Source organism: Sparus aurata, chromosome 16, assembly GCF_900880675.1.
Source record: "Sparus aurata chromosome 16, fSpaAur1.1, whole genome shotgun sequence".
In the NCBI taxonomy this organism is placed as follows: Eukaryota; Metazoa; Chordata; class Actinopteri; order Spariformes; family Sparidae; genus Sparus; species Sparus aurata.
Window position 1 is genome coordinate 5,003,810 of NC_044202.1, and position 20,333 is coordinate 5,024,142.

At 44.8% G+C, this 20,333-nt stretch overlaps 1 protein-coding gene across 2 annotated transcripts; it reads right to left on the bottom strand.

The window, feature by feature from the left end:
• Nucleotides 1–905: 905 nt before the first annotated feature.
• On the bottom strand, nucleotides 906–18,772 carry LOC115566185 (BRD4-interacting chromatin-remodeling complex-associated protein). 2 transcript variants are annotated; one of them, XM_030391933.1, is made up of 14 exons: nucleotides 18,664–18,772; nucleotides 17,498–17,678; nucleotides 15,098–15,143; nucleotides 14,901–14,943; nucleotides 14,619–14,684; nucleotides 12,893–14,434; nucleotides 11,574–11,792; nucleotides 10,443–11,043; nucleotides 10,199–10,347; nucleotides 8,919–8,986; nucleotides 7,865–8,013; nucleotides 6,848–6,942; nucleotides 6,650–6,752; nucleotides 906–5,768 (listed from the first exon to the last, which is right to left on the bottom strand). In XM_030391933.1, exons 3-14 carry the CDS (start codon nucleotides 15,136–15,138, stop codon nucleotides 5,044–5,046), a joined length of 3,801 nt encoding a protein of 1,266 aa, XP_030247793.1. In that variant the 5' UTR covers nucleotides 15,139–15,143; nucleotides 17,498–17,678; nucleotides 18,664–18,772; the 3' UTR covers nucleotides 906–5,043. The 2 variants fall into 2 exon arrangements, with proteins under 2 accessions (XP_030247793.1, XP_030247794.1); XM_030391934.1 differs by having other exon boundaries at nucleotides 17,498–17,748; nucleotides 18,664–18,767.
• Nucleotides 18,773–20,333: the final 1,561 nt, after the last annotated feature.

The window sequence follows — 20,333 nt, forward strand, 5'->3', positions numbered from 1 at the left end:
GTAAACAACTGGTCATGTCTTTGATACATTTCCAAGAAATTTGTATAACGCTTTTGCTGTCAACTGACCGCTCACAGCGTTTTACAACACTTGCCACATATTCACACCTTGAATGGCAGACGCTGCCATGCAAGGTGCCAACTGCACATCAGGAGCAATTTGGGGCATGCAGCTCAGCATCAGGGGGAGCTGGGATTTGATCCAGCAACCTTCTGCTCACTAGACAACCTGCTCTACCCACTGAGCTACAGCCACCCTGGTTTCCTTCTACCTTCCCCTCACCTGGCCACTACATTGAAGTGAGTTGCTGCAGCTTGTTTCTGTCCAACTTCTGCAGGTCAGTACATAAAACACATTTTTAAAACTTTGTAAAATCAACTTCTTTTGTGTAATTAATTGGCTGGTAATTTGAAACAAATATGTTTGTATGGCAATTACAACCCGTACCTCCCATGATGGACCCCTGTTGCTGACCCAGGGCTCCAGGTTGGAGCTGTTAGATCTGTTAACAATCGTTTACATGATGTTAGGAAACTAAGTGAAAATGAGCTGTTGGGTGCACCTGAATCATGTGCTAGTGCAGCCAAATCAGAGCAACCGGTATAAAAAGTGTCAATAAGAGCAGAAAGGTAATGTGAAGAAATTGCTTCTTTTGTCGACCCAACACTCTAAAGCTGAAACACTCATCATCTACAGCCGTAAATGACAAAGAAAAGCAGCAAATCCTTAAATTTAAAGCAACTTAATGTACATTTCTTGCCCAGGTTCACAAAAACTGAGACTCAACAATCAATTATCTTTATCCAGAAAGTTACATTTGTTGCTTTAAAAAGTACATTTCTGCTGATATACTAATCAATCACTCTCTCGCTATCGTGAACACTTGACACACAGAAACGACCACATTCACTGTTTGTTTGCTTTTTATTTCTTACAAAATCACAGTTTAATAAATAGTCTGTAAAAATGAGTACAAAAGCGGTTTTCTTAACATTTCATATATGAATCACTCGTGACTTTCAGGTCAAAGGAGTCTTCAGTTGGATTTTTTTTGTCAGGAATGACATTTTCTTTTTTTACAATCTAGTTTTGCTGAATTAAGGCCTCTTGATTTTGGCATCAGAACAATCTGTCAGTCAAATGTTTTGTATCTGAAGTTGAATTAGTGTAGAGTTATGAGCTCCCCTGGTTTCACAGTTCAGTCAGAAAAAATAAATAAATAATAATAACACAAATAAAAAAAAAACCCAACACATTTACAAATAAATACCAAAATGGCTCAACATGCAGATGTAAATCAGTTTGTCCTAAAATGCTGACAGAACTAAGCACATTTCTAACGGTCAGTGTTCGACACTGCAGACAGAACGCGACAGTAACAATGGCACATGAGGCTGCTTCGCTCAAAGGGAATCCACCAGAGTTCACTTCTTCTTTCACCTTGAGTCTCTTTTAAAGTGTTAAAGAGGAGAGAGAGAAAAAAAAGAAAGAGGGCGGATGTCGGGAAATACTTTCTTCAAAAAAAAAAAAGAAAAAAAAAGATTTCGGTGAATTTCCCTTCTTGAGAAGTTTTAGCGGTGACAGGGAGTGCAATCCTGTGTTGTGAAAGACACTCTGACATCTTTACTGCATTACAGTGAAACCTCTGAGGACGGACACACACCGGACGATTCACCACCTCAAACTCATCATTTTGGCACAAATTCTGTTAAAGGAAACACAGTTTAGGAGATATTGTTTTCTCGCGAACGGTTACGGTGAAAGTCGATGCTGCTCTCATGTCTGTCTGTTTAGTATGACGCTAATTTTACCCCCAGTAGCTGGTTAGCTTAGCATAAAGACGGAGAAAGAGCTCACCAATTATATTGCGTTTACTCCTTTATTATAGTATAGCGTTCATTTATAGTCATGTTTCGTGACTGTCAGTCCAATATTGACTCTCTTTTAGCTCCAGTTTTGGTCTCTACCAGCTCCAGAAGAAAACATATCTGACTTTTCTGAGCGTTTCAACCAAAAATAAGATGTTTCTGAACCCTGAAAGATTCATCGGGCTGCTTTACAAAGAAGGCAGAGATCGTGAGTTTGGGTGATGATTCTTTGGAGGTTAAAGCAACTTCTTCTATGTCGTTATTTGATGCATTAAAAAGAAATAATTCAGCACATAATTCCTCCTTGGCAACTTGTTTTTAGCGAGCTGTAGAAGCACCGGTGTACAGAGCCATGCTAGCTGTTTCCCCTCTGCTCATAGCCCTTATGCTAAGCTAACCGGCTACTTGCTGAAACTCTGTTTTTCGCATACAAACACGAGAGTGACATCAGAGCGTATTTATGAATCTTCTAGTGTGTGTCCGACCGAACTACTGCAGAGGATCTCAACACTAAATTACTGCATATTATAACTCCTTTTGTTCATCCCAACAAAAAGACGATTTCACATATAAAAAAAAAAAAAATGACAATCAATTCAAGACATGAGAAGGCCGGTTTGATTTAAGCCCCAAATCTCTGAAAGTGAATCTATGTTTTTTCTTCTTGAAGGAACAGGTTTACTTTCACATTTCAGAACACCAGTATTTTTTTTTAAAAAACCTCACATTGATGATCTTCTTCTTGCGGATTCCATTTCCTTAAAAGGTTGAATTAACAATAAGGCATATTCTAAACGTTTTACCCCCGTCGGTGTCTTCAATAGGTCAGCTCTGAACTCAACAATTTTTATTTTTTTTTTTACAAAGATTAGAGACATTCTGCGGCTTTAACATTTTGACCTTCAAGGTAAAATCTACAAAGAATATTTTGCACAAGTTTCATGAGGGAGAGTCGTAACAACGGACACACATGACCTCTCACGTATTCTCACATGAACAGGATTCACATTTTTCCACACAGACCGATAAAGATTGTCACGTTAACGTAAGATGCTGCAAAAAAATCATATTGCTCCACGATGGCTGCGCGAAAAAATAAGTCTCCGGCTCAGTACGGCGGGCTCCAAACTGATCGTTTCATAAATAAAGAAGAGAATCTATAAACGTGAAGCGGATGACTCCTTTAGTTTTTTGTTTTTTTTTTGGTCAAAGGCTGTTTGATGATGCAGAGAGGCTCAAGTTCTGTACAGTGTGTTGTGAGAAACAGCTGCGGTTTTGGTGTTTTTTTTTTTTTTCCCTTCTCAAACTGGATCGTTGATGCCGTTAGGTGACCCTCAAACCCCCGAAACACAATTTCTAAAATACACAGGGCTTTGATGATTCATTAATAAGGGTGTCACGATTCGCCAAATCCACAATTTGATTTGAGTTTTGATTTTGAAGGTCATGACTAAATGACATTTTTTGATTTGAACTTATTTTTCGGCATTGAAGACTTGGCCATTGTTGTGGTAAATGTCCACAGTTGTGTTCTGGACAAACATGGTGATTTATTTTGGCGACACATTTTAAATAAGCCAAATTTTAACCTGACATGGTTTCGTTTTTTATATTTTTTCGTTACTTTCCAGAGGCGGCAAGCAACAACAACACGTGGACGTGTAATATTAGCTGGATTTGTTTTATGTCCTGATAACTAATTCTGATTTTTTTAAAAGGATAGGGTGCATTTTACAACAACAGCTTGAATTTTTCATGTTGGCTTTTTGAAGGTTAAGGTTCAAATAATATTTGCCAAAAATAAAGATTCCAGTTCGACAAAAAAATGCTGCCCTTTGGTGACTCGACGTAAATTTAAGGTTTGAAATTTCGTCTGTTACAAAGTTTGATTTCTCTGAAAAAGAAAGTTGATCGTCTTCATGCAATCAGGAGAGGTATCTGGAAGTGCAGCTGCAGGCTAACGGTGAGTTTTTCAGTGTTGTTTTTTTTTCCTTTGGACGCGCTCAAGCAGGCGAGAAAAGGAATACTTGAAGAAATACTGATCGTACGTTTGATTTTGACGACGGAAATTCAGATTTGGAATGAAAATCGTGACACCCTTACAAATTCCTCGTCATAAATTCCTGAAAAACAATCTTGGCTTTCACCCGTCGACGGGCGAAGACCTCCCCTCTTCCTCCTCGCTGCACCACCACTGCTCCTAACAACCCTAACTCATTATTGCTTGCATGTTAATACGTAAAGTATGAGAAGAATCTCTACAATTATTTCACAGTCAGACTCCAGCGTGAGTGACGACGGGGGTCCGAACTTATAAACGAAGAAAAGCCCGACTCTGCCCGATCTGTGTTCCCCCTCGCTTCTTTTCCGCTTTAACACGGACACACTCCAGTTTGTGGGAAGAGACACAACATGGACGTTTTGCTGGTGTATTCAGGATGTAGCAAGTCACAAATTTCTTTGGAGTTTCATTCGATAAGCCGAGATGATGGAGCCTGCAGGGTTTTTTTTTTTATTTATTTTTTTTCTCAACGTTCGGTCCCGTCGCAGGATGCGATGTTTTCACACACTCTCTCTCTGTAGATCCACGCAAACAAATTTAAATAAAGACACACACACACGCACGCACGCTGGTCACACACTCGCGGCAACTCATGTGAAAACACAATTGGCACAGATTATCAAAATAAATACCCTGGAAGCTTGGCACTATGCAAAAGAAACTTCACATTTGTGAAAGAAATCTTATAAAAAACTATTGAATAATCTCAGTCTAGTCCACGGTTTCGTTATCCTCACTATTACTTATATACTATATGCTGATGAAGGTTACACCAGTGTCGTAAACCTCTGAATGACTTAACTACCACTGAAACAATATAGCTCCTATTCAAATAGATTTTTTTTTCCACAAACGTACATCAAAATGAAGTATCTAACATCTATCGGACTATAGATAGTGCTGTTGTCTGGTATGCATCTCTTTATAGTGCCTCTTTATTTTTTCCACCTCCTCTCTCGTCGTTCAAACAATCAGTTCATTAAAAGTGATCTCTGAAGCCCAGAAACTAAACTCTGGGAACAGATAAGAAGTCAAGTACACGTTCCTCCCCTCCCCCCCCCCCTCAGACAGCTGTTTCTGTGTCTGTGTGGACGCCTGTCAGAGCAGGTTACCTCACAGGTGTCCCTCCAGGATGCTGGTGACAGCCTGGTCCAGCGACGGGCCTGACGTGGCCCTGGTCGGGGCTGCAGAGGGGCCCTGCAGGCGCTGAAGCTCCAGGATGCTGTCGATGGCGCTCTGCAGATGTTCGCTGAGCATGTTGTCCTCTTGGAGCGGGGGAGGCGGCGGGCTGAACCGCTGCTCCGGCCGAGGCGACGCATCCAACCTGTAGCATTTCAGTTTTGGTGCGCTGACATCTCTGGGAGGCAACTCGTAGCCACCAGCCTGTGGCTCTGGCATAGAAAGAGGGTTTGGGGCTTTTATTTTGGAATTGGGCGCTGTCTGTGGGACTTCCTCTGCCGAGTCACAAGGCAGAGCTCCGTTGGAGATCTCCTCGTCGTGCTGAGGATGCTGGGGCGCTCCGTTGGGTGCCTGAGAGTGGCGTTCGTTCACAGCTCCGCCGCCGTTGGTCAGCTGCCCCATGTGGTCCCTCTTGAGTCCGGGGTCGCAGGCCGAGTTGTGGACCACCTTACGGGAGCCGGACTCCTGCTTGATGGTGAGCCTGAGAGCCCCGCGGGAGCTGGAGCGGTACGTCTTCAGTCCCGGAGGCCGATCTGACAGTCTGGTGGTCCAGGCCGGCGGAGAGGACGGGCTGCCAGAGGAGACCGGGTGGGAGGGGCCGGAGGAGGGGGCGCCATGCGGGGAAGACGCTGATGTAGCCAAGGCCATCATGAACGACTCTGGAGGAAACGAAGGTGAACAGAAGTCATTTGGACCGACATCATTAAAAACCCATGTTGGGCCGACAGCAGCGCAGAAACAAAGATGGTTTTAAAGGGTCAGTTCACCCAAATCACCTCATCAAAACATAATTACAGCGATTTACAAACCTATAAGGATGAACTTTGTTTTACGAACCTGTACCACCGTCTACATCTCACCTTTATACTTGTTGTCATTGAGTCTGGACCACTTTTGTTTACTTTTTTCTGTCCAAACCTTTATTTTTCCAACAAAAACCCATTATTTGTATGTACTATATTAGCGTGTCTATGTAATATTTGTTCAAGGACTATTTATCTGCACCAATGTCAGTAAATTAAGGGGTTTGTAAGAGCCTCTGTTCTATTTGTGTATCATTATTTTATACCATATTAGTCCCAGCCTGACATTTAACAGTTTTCAAGTGCTTCCTTCCCCCCTTTTTCCAACTTTTTAATTAACATAACAACCCCGCTTTAATTTGCTCTTAACCTCTCGCATGTAATTTTCTCGTCACCACGCGGAGTCCCTCTCAGCACGACCCCGCTCCACATTTACAGAGCTTAATTACACATTCACACCTGGGAACTGCTCCGGAGCAAATATGGAGGTTAAGTGGCGCGCTCCGAGGCACCGCCAAATTAGCGTGTAAGGAAAAAAAAACACAAACCGAGAGCGTCACTAATTCACTTTATCATCCATATTTTATACATTCGTCCTGGGATTTGAAACTGCATCTTGCTCGGCAAAAACAAACAAGCGTAAAAAAAAAAAAAAAAAGCTTCTACCGTTTACAAACAGGCGTGTAATAAAGAAGATGATGATGCCGACGGTTTGCGTTTCCCGCTGGGTCGCTCACCTGGATCTCTGCGGACTCTCCGTCTGTCCTCGGCTAAAGCGCATCGCTCAGCCTGGAGGAAGAGACGCTCCAGCATCACCATCTCTGCCGACGGACTCTCCTGCTGTGGAAGCAAGTTCACATTCCCCCAGTTACACACGGCATCATCTGTCTGCCCAAACACCGCTGAGATGACGCTGAAGCTCGTTTAATTCTCACCTGGGCTTCTCTAACCAGTAGCTGCCTGTATTTGTTGACCATGTCCTTGGTGCGTTTCAGCAGGAAGCCGGACACGGTGTCGAACTCCTGGTCCACTGAGAACACAAAACACCTTTCACGGTCACATTCACTGTTGAATAAAATGATCTGCAGCTCTTTTCTCTCTCTCACATCTGAAAGTAGAATGAATATCTTGGATTTTAGGGGAGGATGAATAGATTTTTAAATAATGGGGAGGTGTTTAGAACTAAATTAAGAACAGAAGTCATAATAAGAATGAGACAAGAGACCGAAATTAAAACCTTGAAGTTTGAGCCCATATTTTACATCACAGGATTTTATTTCTGGCAGATCAGATCAGACGCTAAAACCCAGAATGATATTAATAATAATTTGCATAAGTGCATTCAAGCTTTCTGTCAAAACTATTGTAGCGCTGATTAAATATTAAATATGTTAAATCATCAAACTGCTTTCTCTCTGTTGCATTAAGTCAGGATGCAGAATGTTTCTGTGCTGACTTTTATTAGAAACTCCAGGTATTTTGACTGTTGTAATGGTTTTTTGACATAGTTGTATTGGTAATTTATACAAGCACTTTGTCCTGTTCCACCCACATTTAGAGAACCTTCTAACAGTGTACATAAACATTGTAAATTGCCAAATAAATACTAATCGTTCATCTAATAGTCTGTCTCTGTCGTTCATTTGTTCAGGTTGACGTTTTACTGTCACCGGCACATCAACTGGCACCAATTCATAATTAAAAATCTGGATATATGCTGTATTTAACTGGTAATACTGGTTATTTGTCGAATGTCCTTCCTTTTGTGTGTTATTAATATCCAAGTTGGACCGTATGTGCTCTTTATTTGTTAACTGAGGACCATCTGTTGTCACTTTTTAATAACCAAAGCAGATGATTCACTTTGGATCTCCAGTTAATCATTTTCTTTTTTTACAAATCATTTCACCGGCATGAATCATCAGTTCAGTCCTCAGCCGGAGGTCACCCACCTAAGTTGAAGTCATCCTGAGTGGGCAGGTGACCAGCGCAGGTGTGGTACGGCAGCAGGCGTCTGACGGCGTCCTTCAGCGTGGAGAAGGCCGGGCCGGTGAACGGGCTCTGAACCGCCGCGTGGTCCAAACAGATCCGCTGCTGAAACCTGAGGAACGCGAAGGTTAAAGCAGGTCATTACAATACAAAGGCGCAGTAAAATAATGTGTTTTCACTGCGAGATGGGAGGAAACACTAAATCAGTGTCGTGCTGGGCGTGAATAGTCAGAACAGTTTGCAGGTGTGGGCTCAAACGTTGCAGGGACGGGAAGTAAACGTCTGAAATCCAGCAGGAGTGGGCGGGAGGCGGATTAAGAAAACAGTCGTGCGGAGCTCCAATACAAATCCCTGACATTTTTTTAAGCAAGTGACACACAGTGAACCTTTGGGACAGCTATCCTTCCGTTGCACAGTTGGAGTTCAGGCCTTGGCAGTTGTCTTAGTACCGCCTGATGACCCAGTAGAGGTCTAGTTGTTCTTAATGTACAAGTAGCATTAGTGGCCACATTATCAGCAGCAGTAGAGACAGTAAAAGGAGTCCTAGAGGACTCAGATTAAAAAAAGATTACTGAAGGATCAGAGTTAATCCACGACTGTGAAACCAGCCAACTGTTCATTAATTAATAAATGAACTGGCTGATTAATACTGAGGTACAAAAAGCTTCTTTGCAGTAGCATCACATCCAGAATGATCCCGAATGAGCCGACGCAGGAGTCGTTGAAGAGGCAAAGTTCAGCGATGAGCTCGTATTAATCCGCTTTCTAAAAAGGTGAAATAAGTAAAATCCTTCACTTTCACTCTGACTCAAAACCCAGAGGTCTTAATTAATTAAAGCAGCCTGTTTGGGCTTTTTATCGCCGAACAGAGACAGAAGCTTGATGCACATTCTCTGGGACATGTTTTCAGATCATTGCAACCTGTTTTCATGCATTGTCAATGAGCAGAAGTGTTCCCGTCTAAACTCGAGTGATGTCTTCTATTTCACGGTTTATCCTGAGGTGTCGCTCTCTTACCTGTGCCGGCGCATTGCTGGTGTGAGCCTCTCCTCTCGCTGCTGCTGCTGCTCCGGAGGACCTGCCAGCTGGCAGCCAAGGCAACGTTACGGATGAGATCAAAGGATGGAGACAGGGAGCGCGTTTTGAAATCATTAATAATACGTTCGCTGCATTTAACAAAATAATCATTTCAAAGCCTGAAAAACCGGAGCCAATTCAGTTTAATCCACACGGGAAATTTAGCTCCGACTCGTTACACAAATTATAGTGTCTGTTTCTCTCGATGTAAAACAAAAAAGGCACAGGTGAAGACGACTAGAGCTGAAACGATCCGTCAGCTAATCAGTTACAAATTCATCAGCAACTTTTTTTCTAATAATAATGGTCATATTTTTGGGATAAAAATGGCCAAAAAAGTAGTTTACAGCTTCTAAAATCTGAACATTTGCTTATTTTCTCAGTTGAGTGTGGTGATAAATTTAACATCTTTGGGTTTTAAACTATAACACACTTAAATATGTGAACTTGTGAACAATTTTCACACTTTTACTGACCACAAGATTCATCAGATGGTACCTGACAAGGTATTCAACAAAAAAAATAATCACTCGATGCAGCCCTGGAAGTAATTCATGCAAAAAGTACACTTTTAGATTCAATTTTTTGCATTTATATTTAGATAGTAGAGACAGTATATTGTATTACTTACAATAATGTAAGTGTTCACCCTGAATTAAAGAAATATGTTTTTTTTACTCTTACCTGTAGTGTTTGTCCATCTAGTTTCTTTGGTTAAGCTGTCGAGTTTTGGAGTTTTCTCTCCGATATATTGGAACTAGACGGCACTCGGCTTGTGGTGACTTCGACCACCGGATTCTAATCATCTCATCGTCGAGTCCAAGTGGACATTTGTGCCAAATTTTAAGAAATTCCCTCAAAGCATTCTTGAGATATCGCGTTCACAATAGGAATGGACAGAAGGATGAACAACCTGACAACATCGCCGGTGCAGAGGCATAAAAATAGTTCCTTCCTGAAACTGCTCACAACAAGGTCTGTGGATTATCTTATGTAACCGGGACATGATTTCTGGAAACAGACATTAATGTTGAGTTTTACAAATGTGATTCGTTTGGACGCTCTGAGCACCACAGGCTGAGAGAAGCCAGGCATCTCTGACTCTAATCTCCAAAACTCGACAACTCAATAAAGCGTGATAAACAGCACTACAGATATATTTTAGGGTAAACTGTCCCTTTAAATGTACTCAAATCAAAGTTAATAGATATGTTTCTCACCTTGGTGCCGGTCTGCTGGCTCGTCTGGGTCGGGGCACTCTCTCCGGGAGCTGAGGGCCCGTGAGCTTGGACCCCCTGGGCTGCAGGAGAGGGCGGCTGGACATCGAGAGTAAACGCTTTACTCTCCACGACCAAGGCAGCTGTTGGCTCTGAAATAATGATGACACAGGTGATGATGATGATTGTATTGCAGATCATAGTAATTATACCAGTCATCCCAGAATCAATTGTTACTGGAACTCACTGTTTTGTGTGTGCTGTTGGACAGCAGAGTCGTCTCCTCCTTTGGAGAGACCAGCAGCCGTGGTTTCAGGCTGCTGCTGAGGCACCGAGACACGCAGAGGCGAGCTGTGGACCGAAGTGTCGACTGAAGACTGAGGCTGGGGGACAGACGGCTGGACCTGGACCTGGAGCTGGACCTGGAGCTGGGGCAGAGGCTGGGAAACTGATGACTGGATCTGGTTCTGGGCAAATAATGCCGGTGAGACCTGGAGCTGATGAGGGACCTGGTACTGGACCTGGGGATCAGGCGCTGTGATTTGTGGGACTGAACTCTCAGGCAGAGCGATCCGCGGCCCGGTCGGAGGGGAGAAACTCGCTGGAGCTGATCTGTCGGCGTCCTGACTTGGAGGGGAGGGGCAGATCAGCGGCGCGTCCTCTGGGTCCGAGTGAAGCGGGGACGCCTCGACGCACTGGTCTGACATCACGGCGTCCTGACCGGGGACGGCGTGGCTCTGTGGTTGGCTCTCTCTCTCGACGGGGACCGGGGAGGCGAGCGACTCCATCGGCACCACTGGCAGCGCTCCAACCAACAGCTCAGATGTGATGGGAGAACCAAGTGCTTGCTGCGGAAGAAATGATGAAGAAAGAAGATGAAAAACAGCCGTTGGATTGATTTCATACGTCCTGTTGGAAGCAGCCAGCTAATAGCTCCTTGTTGCTGTTTTTCTTTGCGTTTACATTGATTCATTTTCTTCACTGCACTTTCATTGCCTTTATTAAATTTGGGAGAACTTACTGCATTATTGCAGCGGTATTGCACTGTAATTTGTTTAACTTAATTCCACTTTAACTGATCTTATTTTCCTCTTTATTGCATTTTAACATGGTGTTCTACTGCCGGCGGTGCGGATCTTTACGTCGTCTCTCGCTGTGCAAATAAACTCACTTTGCCTTGAGCAACAGCAAAAATAGCAATCGTCATTTGTGGCTGGGAGACATAACATACGCCCATGTGACTTCAGCAGTATATTACTAAAAGAAGACTTTTAAAAACAGCCTTCTTGGATAACACAAATTGAATTTTTCCTGGTGTCACATCTTCCATCACAAGCATTTCATCAGTGAGTCTGCAGGAGCTTGTTGAGGCTCTGACCTGTTGCAGATGGTGCATAAAGGCCTCGTTCTGACTCATCGAGTGGGTCACCTCCTCCACTACTTGGGTCATGTCTGCTGGGGGCATCAAAAGTTTAGGGATCTCCACAGGTGGCGGTTCGGGAGGAGGCTGCAGGACCGTGACTACAGGAGGAGAGGAGGACTGCAGCCCTGCAGAGGGAGGCTGCACCGACACATGCTGGAGGACGTGTCCGTAGGGCTGCAGAGACGGAAAAGAATGACAGGGAGAGAGTTAAAAACTGAATTTTTCCTGTTTAATTTAACGTGAACTGTATCAGATCATACTCAACGTTTAGCTATTTAACTACAAATCCAGTACATTAGTCTGAAATTTGCAAATAAATGGTTCACGGTTCAAGATTTTTGGAGTCCAGTGATAAGGACTGCATTTCAACATTTGTAATTCTCAAACTAAATTATTTAACGACAGGTCGGGACATTTCTCAGCTGTCTTAGTGGCAACATAACTGGATATCGCTGGTGAGATGTTGGGACAGCAGCCCGAAATAGAGTTTTTACAACAAGATGTCTGGACAGTTTCCAACAGAACCATCTAAGTCAAAAGATAATCTTTTTCTCATCTTTACCAAGTGTTTTTTTTAAACTTAACCTGAACATAAGCACAGAGTTTTGACAACATAAAACTACAAATTGAACATGTGTCTGCGGTTTGCAAAAACGTACATTGCCAACATTTATTCTGGCGACTAGGTTAAAGAAAACAGAAGCTGCAAAGAGAGAGGCATCCTGATTCAGTTCCTTGTATTGCTCAAGCTTTAAAAATACTGAAGCCAACATTTCCCATGATGCAACTCAAACACACATCTTTTGATTAAACCCTTTCTCACTGGTAAATGCCAGCATCTCTCAGAACTTCACAATCCCTGTTTATACCACAGGCTTTTTTGTTTGATATATTTCTCAGAGCCCAAGCAAAGATATCTCTGATGGCACCATTACGGTTTTTTATCTCTACTTATTCATCTCGAGTCACTGTTGACACTGTGTCACTGTTTTCACAGGCTGAGTAGCTCCTTGAACGTGATGAGTTAACTGATGTGGAGGATTGGAGCGCCCATCTGCACGGTGTTATCTCACAGTGACTTACAGTTCTATGCAACATTGACGATTGAAATTAGCCTTTTTCTTTTTCTACATTTTATAAACTAAACGATCAATTGGCAGCAACAGAAACACTTGATATTATATGCATGCAACATTAAGCAAGACAGCAGCATGGTTTGCTACCACAATGCTAAACAACACATATGATAAAAGAGGATTTGATCCATGACTCACCTGTGGTAGTTGGTGGAATGTCTCCTCGGAGCTGGTCCTCCCCTCCTGGATGGCTCGTTCTGGCAGCAGCACCACGGAGGCCTGCTGGAGGCTCAGCTGTGCGTCTGTCATTCCTGTCTGAGGAGCCGGGGCCGGGGCAGCGAAGGGCAGCCCCTGAACTACTGAGGGGCCGTTAACGATCGAGATGGAAGTGAGATCTGGGGGAAGCACCCCTGAACTGTTGATCAAGGTTATGTGGTTTCCAAGAGCGGGACTGTGGACCAGTGTGGCGCGCTGCCCCTGTCCTCCCGGAGTGTAGGTTCCAGCCAGCTGTGCTGGCATCTGGAAGACAGTGGGGGGCGCTGACTGTAGATGCAAAGGTCCTGAAAGCACAGTGGCCTGGCGGAGTGCTAGCTGCCCTGTAGGGGTGGTGAAGACAGGGCTGAAGTTCAGCTGTCTTTGGGGCACAGTTAGAATCTGAGAGCCGTCTACAAGCTGCCCGGCGGAGGGAGTCAGGCTGTGGACAGATGGGCCTTGGTGACTGGTGGTCAGCAGTGGTCGAGCTGCACTGACAGGCTGGGAGATCGTGACAGGGCACTGGCCTGGAAGAAGGAACTGGTTTTGGCCTTGGAAGAGTCCCTGAGGCTGGAGGACGAAGGAGCCGCCCTGGTTGACCAGCTGCAGGCTGACTGGTTTGGGGAGCTGCTGGGTGGGCTGCTGCGGTGAAGCGGCAGGCTTCCCGCCTGGAGTTTGGGAGAGTAAAATATTTGGTGAGGCAGTCCCAGGGACAAACGTGAGACCCGGAGTGTGTTTTTGCCCTGAAGGCTTGGGGCTAATTTGAACCAGTCTGGGCTGGATGCTGATGGGCAGCTTGGGTTGGATGGGGAGAGGGGCGCGCTGCAGGACGATGCCCGGAGCCGCGGCTGCTGTCGCCCTCAGGGCCGGGGTGATGAGAGGACGACTGGTCATACTGGGAACGGCCTTGTGGATGATCATACTGGAACCCTGTGCGGGACTCAGGGAGAAGGAGGTCTCTGGAGAAGCAGCGGGGAACACGTTTCCAGGGAGGAGCCCCATCAGCTGAGGCGGGGCAGCAGGTTTTAGAGAGGGGCAGCCCGGGCCGACAGCCAGGAGGGAGGGCTGGGGAGGCTCCACTGCTGCCTGGGTGTCTCTGGGCAACACTGGCGTGACGGGCAAGGTCACAGACTTGGGTATGAATGGTACTGTGGGTGGAGAGAGGAGGGGGGCAGGTGAGTACAGGGACAGGCTGTCCCCAGTCTGGGCCAGACCTGCCTCTAGAGCCATGGTCTGCTCTGTGATCTCAGCCTCCTGCAGGCTCTGCTGGAGGATATCACATGCCACCTCTGCCTCCTCCGCCTCCTCCGCCTCTCCCTTCTTTGCCTCAAATCCAGCCTCCACAGGCGCGCCACCTTGCACCACCTGTGGGTCTTCCCCACCCTCCGGCGATGACAGGAGGGCCTCCTCCAGGAAGGACAGATCCACGCACCCGGGTGGAGGCGTGTCTGGGGAATCCCTGCCATCTCCCAGCAGAGAGACGGGGCTCTGGAGGAAGAAACAGTGGGAGCCAGACAGAGAGGGACAGAGAGTGAAAAGGACGGGGAGAATTGTGTGATTAGCAGGACTTAACAGGAAGCAGTTTCTGGCACAGAAGGAGAGAAAAAAAATCGTCCTCCTGGGGAAAATGCTGGTTGTTGTGACGCTGCTGGCTGTGGATCCAGACACTCACCGGGGCATCTGTGAAGAGGGAGGGCTCCCCAGAGGAGGAGTTAATGAGCAGGTCTTCAGTCTGCAGCTGGTGGGATAAAATCAGACGATTTTTAGGTTGGGCTCACAAAGTCACGGCGAGAAATGCTCTTTAGTGTTCCACTCTGACTCTCCATCACACTCTCGGCCCTCCTCCACACTTCTCGCCCGACCGCGAGCCAAGAAATATTCACTTCTCACATTTATCATTTGCACTATTGATTTTCTTATTTGAGTCGCTCTCTATTTAAGACTCTTTTGTTACCTCATTGGTCCCATGAAGGAAGTCGTTCAGGGCTTGGGGGTCACTGCGAAAGAGGAAGGAGGAGGCAGAGATTAAAAACACGATCAAAATCAGTTTCATCTCAGAAGATTTTTGCACATGAAGACCAAAGCACGAGTTCAAGAAGACACCGGTCCACATCTGAGCCTGACTGACTGTTGGATGGAAGCAAGACTTACCACAAAACATCAAGTAGACAAGTCCCATCTTCATCCTCCATGTCAACTAAGAGGAAGAGGGGGAAATGATATAGATGAGGGATCAATCAGCGAGGGAAAACCAAATGCATTACACACATTTTACCGCTAATACAGCTGCAGCTTCTTGTTATTTTTATTATGGATTCATCTCTTAACAACTACTGTCTTACCAGCAGCATCTCTGAAGTCGCTATTCATCATCTGACGAATACCTAAAAAATAAGAGGCCTTCTATCCCAGTCTGACTCAGAGCAACACGTGGATTACTCTCCTCTGTAGCTCATTCAGAAAGCTGCTGCTCCGGTGTTACAACGACAGGAAAAAACGAACACCCTTGTTCTCAGAAATATCCTCTGACAACTTGCTTCCAGTGTTTAAGATCCTCCTCTCGGGGTACAAAGCTGCTAATGGCTGCAAACCCAGCTGATCTCTCAGATCACAAGGGACAAATCTAAATGATCTAACAGGACATTTCAGACCTGCGCTGACAATGACTTCATTTAAAAGCGACTTTGAGGCGTTTTTATTTCGTTTAGCGTTCTCCTAAAGCAAGTTACTGGTGAGAAACTGAATAAATGGGTGGAGAGACATAAAAAACAGTGGTTCTGGTCATTTTCCTGGCATTATCTGGGTCCACTTGTCCCCCTTTGAGGTAAAGAATCACTGCGAATCAATACATAGTTGTTCTGAGTGATCACCTTTATCCCTGTGATGACACATTCCTATTCCAGGATGACAAACGCTCCCGTGCACAGGACAGCAGGGCTCACTGCAATGCTTGATGGGTATGAAAATGACATGAATCAGATGGTGACTGACATGTTAGTCAGCGCTCCGCAGCACCATCATCAAAACACCAAAAGAGGGAATATCTTTTGGAGGAACGGTCCATCCCTCCAGTAGAGTTCAAGAGACTTGGAGAGTCAAAGCCGACGTGCAATGAAGGAATTGTTTTTCCTTCAATTTGACACCTATCTGTGTAAATTAATGTAGGAGTAGGGATATGTACAGTATCTGTAATTACTTTCCTTTCTCTTTTATTGTTTGATTATCATGTAAAACACCTTAAACTTTAAACTACTGCTTGAATTTCTTCAATTAATCATTTGTTTGGTCTATAAGAAGTCAGAAAATGGTGAGAAATGGCCACCAAGAGGTCCAAAGCCCGAGGTGACGTCTGTAAAATGGACTTGAACAAATTAAATTTCAATTTAATACCAAGTACCAGTCGGCAAGATATAATGTTAGCAGTTTGCATATTCGTACACGTCACGGGCTTCTATCATACTGGGGTTTCTATAAAATGTGTCTTACCACGTTCACATTCCATGTTTGCGACCCGACTGCCACATCAGGAGAGTTATGTGATGGTGGAGTTACAAGTGAGAAGGCTGTGATGACAGTTTGAGACCGTCTCTCAACATTTCCAAGTGTGAAACCAGCAGATATTTTTAAGGAGACCTCAGGAGAAATACTTGACGTGAAGCCGGGACATCTCCAGCTGTGATTGTCTGGACAAAGCCGAGTGTTGTTAATGAGACCTCGGGTTCATCTCCGGCTGTCTTTGTGACGAGCAAAACAGGTATTTTAAGCCAAAACGTGATATTTTCCTGACCCTGGTGCCTAAACATAATTAGACCATAAATGCTGTTTATCAGTGTCTAAAACTGTGTCACAACATAACATAGAAAACTGAAGCAAGTGTCACCTTATCCGTAGTTTGCAGAAACATTGTCAACACGTTTTTGGTTCATTGGGTTGAAAATACAATTTGAGAGGCTGAAAGCAGAGACTGCTAACTTAGACAACTGACTGGTGGTCAAATAGAAGTGGATATATATTAACTGATGTCCAGACTGGTGGCTCCAAAACTTTTGGGACCCCTTGCGACCTCGTATTACAGCTACTGCTCTCTAAATTGTTTCATTTAAAGGATTTTTTGGTGGCCAGATGAGGTGAAAGAGTACAGTATTACTCAAGTGTTTAAACCGCAGGATGGGTGGAAAACTGCTTTTTGTGTCCAGTCAACAGTTGAGAAAGTGTTTAAAACATTTGAGAGGCTGGAGGCAGCGAACATCGACCTAGATAATCAATTATTTATCAAAATATGTGTGTATTTATCAGCCAATTGCTTCAATATGAAGGTCCACCCCGCGGTGACTCCTTCGTGGTCTCGTTGTGAAGACTTTATCGCTCAGACTAAACAAATAAAATGCTTTTTAGAAACCAGACCAGGTGATGGTGCACTGCATTATTATGTGTATCATCACTCCATCTGTCTGGCTGTCATCCAAGCACACTACACCACCTGAACCTCCTCATGTAGTCTCACTCATGCGTCCACTCTCCAGAAGGACACAGAGCACATCATGAACCTACTTCATATGTGAGAGGCCCCATACAGAGCGGTCGAGCTGAGTTCTGGTGGTGGCCTCATGGGAAGTCGTGGCCGGGCTTCGGTGTCTGGAGGCGGGGGGACGCCAGGCCGAGGCGGCGGGACGGAGACGGAGCCGGGTCCTCCCTCTGCTGGGGCATCGCTGCGTCCTCGCGGTTGGAGAGGCTGGAGGGGGGGTGGAGATGCTGTCAGGTCACTTGAGGTTACCAGCAGCCAAAACACATTCCCATCTCAGCTGTGAGACACAAGATCAATATCTGATTCATCAGGGGGGGGGGGGGAAGAGACTTGATCCCTCACCAATAATAACATCATATCTTCTGGACTGTATTGATCATGCCCGGGGGGGCTGCTGCTTGCTGAGGAAACATGGAAGCTATTGTTGTGGCTATCGCAGACACGAGAGGCAGATCTGGACGCCCTCAGCTGTAAATAGACGGCTCCCCCTGCGCCTCGGATGATGAGACTCGTCCTCTCCTCCTCATGGCTGCGAGAAGACGCAAAGCTCGGCGCAGCGCGGCGCAGCGCACCGCCAATTACAACGTTCACTCAGTCGCCTTGTGCTCCTCTTCCAGGAGGGGGGGACGTGCGTTAAATACACAACATAAAAATTACAAATAAAAAAAAGCACACCCAGACAATCCTCCCTCTCTGGTCCCCGCTGACATATTTTTGTTTACAACACGACAACCGCATTAACACCCCCGAAGGTACCGCAGCGCCCAGTGAAATCCAGGCGAACGACCCCTTCATCTGAAACCTGCAGCGGCGGAGCGCGCGGCAACAACAGCACCGTGCAGCCTCCACTGATGCGTTTATAGGTTACGTAAGGTGAATGTGTGTTCATGTTTAAATGAATGTCCCGGCCGACGAGAGGACGCATCTTTTTTATAAATGTATCTTAATGATCATTCTTCTCTCCCTCCTCCTCCGCCTCCTCCTCCTCTCCTCTCCAGAGTGGGACCACGGCAGCTGCTGTAAATCATATCGCGGTAACAAAAGATGCCTTGTGTTAAAATACCGTTTCCACGCTGCCAGCCCCGAGCGATTCCCCCCCCTCATCGCCGTGCCATTAGAGTAATTCCGCAATTCAGAAAAACACAACCGAGGGGAAGGAAGGAGAGAAGGAAAGAGAGAAAAAAAAACTCACCCCTTCTTTGTGGTTTATTGTCCTGTCAAGCGGGCCTCTGCGCCATCGATTCTCACTCAGTGGTCTTTTCAGATGCTAAAAGGAGGAGAGGGGGTGGTGGTGGTGGTGGTGGTGGAGGGGGGTGGTGGATGGGGTAGGGTAGGGTGGGATGGAGGAGGAGGAGGAGGTGGTGGTAGTGGTGGGGTGTGGAGAGGAGGGGGGGTACAGGGGTGGGTGTGAGAAACAGGCTGGGGAGAGCCGATCACAACACAAAGGTGGAGAAAAATACAACCGAGCAGGAGGAGGAGGAGGAGGTGGGTGGTGGTGGAGGAGGAGAGGATCCAGGAGAGGAGAGGAGAGACACTTCACACATCCCCGCCACTAATGTCTCCGCTACATTTTATTGATTTTCCTCTTTAGACAGCCCCTTCAGTCCACGCAACTGTAAATACTTTCTCCCAGGGAGAGATTTTAAAAAATCAATATTTAGAGATGCGCTAATTTGCCACAACCCTTGTGCCAAAAGGGAGGAAAATTATCAGGTGCAGGAGTGTAAAAAGGAAACTGACACCAGGAGTAGCACTTTCCTGTACTGTCAGAGGAGGAGGGAGGGAAGAGAGGGGAGGATGGGGAAGAGAACAAAACAATCACTGGAGAAGAAAAACAGAATAAACAAGGACGTTTGTGATTTTATTCCACACGCACACAAACATCCTTAGTTGTACTTTTCTATACTGTTATGAAGGGAGGAAGGGTAAAAGAAGGAAAAGGAGGAACAGTGAAGAAAGAAAAATGATTTCTTTTAAAAATCAAGGAAAGGTGCAAAAAGATAAGAGAGAGGAAGAAAATTAGACGTTTTGTTCAATATGCACTTCAGAAAACAAATGTTAGAAAAGAATAGGTGAAAGAAGGAAAAGAAAAAAAACAGAATGTAAAAGGTAATCGATGGAAGTTCTAAATGTTATTCTGTATGCACTTCTGAAAATCAAATTTATGATCCTTAGTTGTACTTTTCTGTACCGTAATGAAGAGAGAAATAGTCAAAGAAGGACAAGAAATGAGTAAATAAAGATTAGTGGAATAATTAAAAAAAATTAAATCATTGAAAAGGTCCAAAAACAAAACAGGAGATTGGAAACGAAGGATGAGAATTAAAGATTTTGCTCAATATGAGCTACAGAAAAAAACAGACCAACATCTCTGGTAGCATTTTTATATTGTTAAGAAGAAAGAAAAGGTGTAAAAAGGAGTTCAAGACACAGCAAAAGTAAAAAAAAATAAGAGGGCAAAAGGGAAAAAAAGTACAGAAGAAAATCAACATCTTTGAGCCCTGCAGCAACCTGTTCAAGAGCGAGACAGTGAGGGAAAAAACATGAAAAGGTGGAGAAAAGAAAGACTAAGAAATTAGGGATAAAACAATTGAGACAAACACAAAGGAAAAAGAAGAAACAAATGTATTTTTCTCCTCAGGAAGTTACTGTAGTTATATATTTTTGTCACTTTATTGAAAAATGGTCATTTGTCTTGTGCACTGCCGTAAAGTAAACTGTCACCATTAGAGGGATTTTATTAACATTGTCCTGTCCGAGGGAGAGAAAGCTGTAGGATATGAAAAGAAAGAAAAACAAAAAGGAAGAAAAAAAGTTTACCTTGAAAAATTGCCCAGAAAAATAAATATCTTTTCCTTGCAG

What these genes read in the sequence shown, in the direction of transcription:
- LOC115566185 (XM_030391933.1), bottom strand. Translation starts at nt 15,138, where the DNA reads ATGGAGGATGAAGATGGGACTTGTCTACTTGATGTTTTGTG. An exon ending in TACTGGTTAGAGAAGCCCAG is followed by an intron (nt 6,753 to 6,847) that starts GTGAGAATTAAA and finishes TTGCTTCCACAG; the next exon opens with CAGGAGAGTCCGTCGGCAGA. An exon ending in GAGAGTCCGCAGAGATCCAG is followed by an intron (nt 5,769 to 6,649) that starts GTGAGCGACCCA and finishes CGTTTCCTCCAG; the next exon opens with AGTCGTTCATGATGGCCTTG.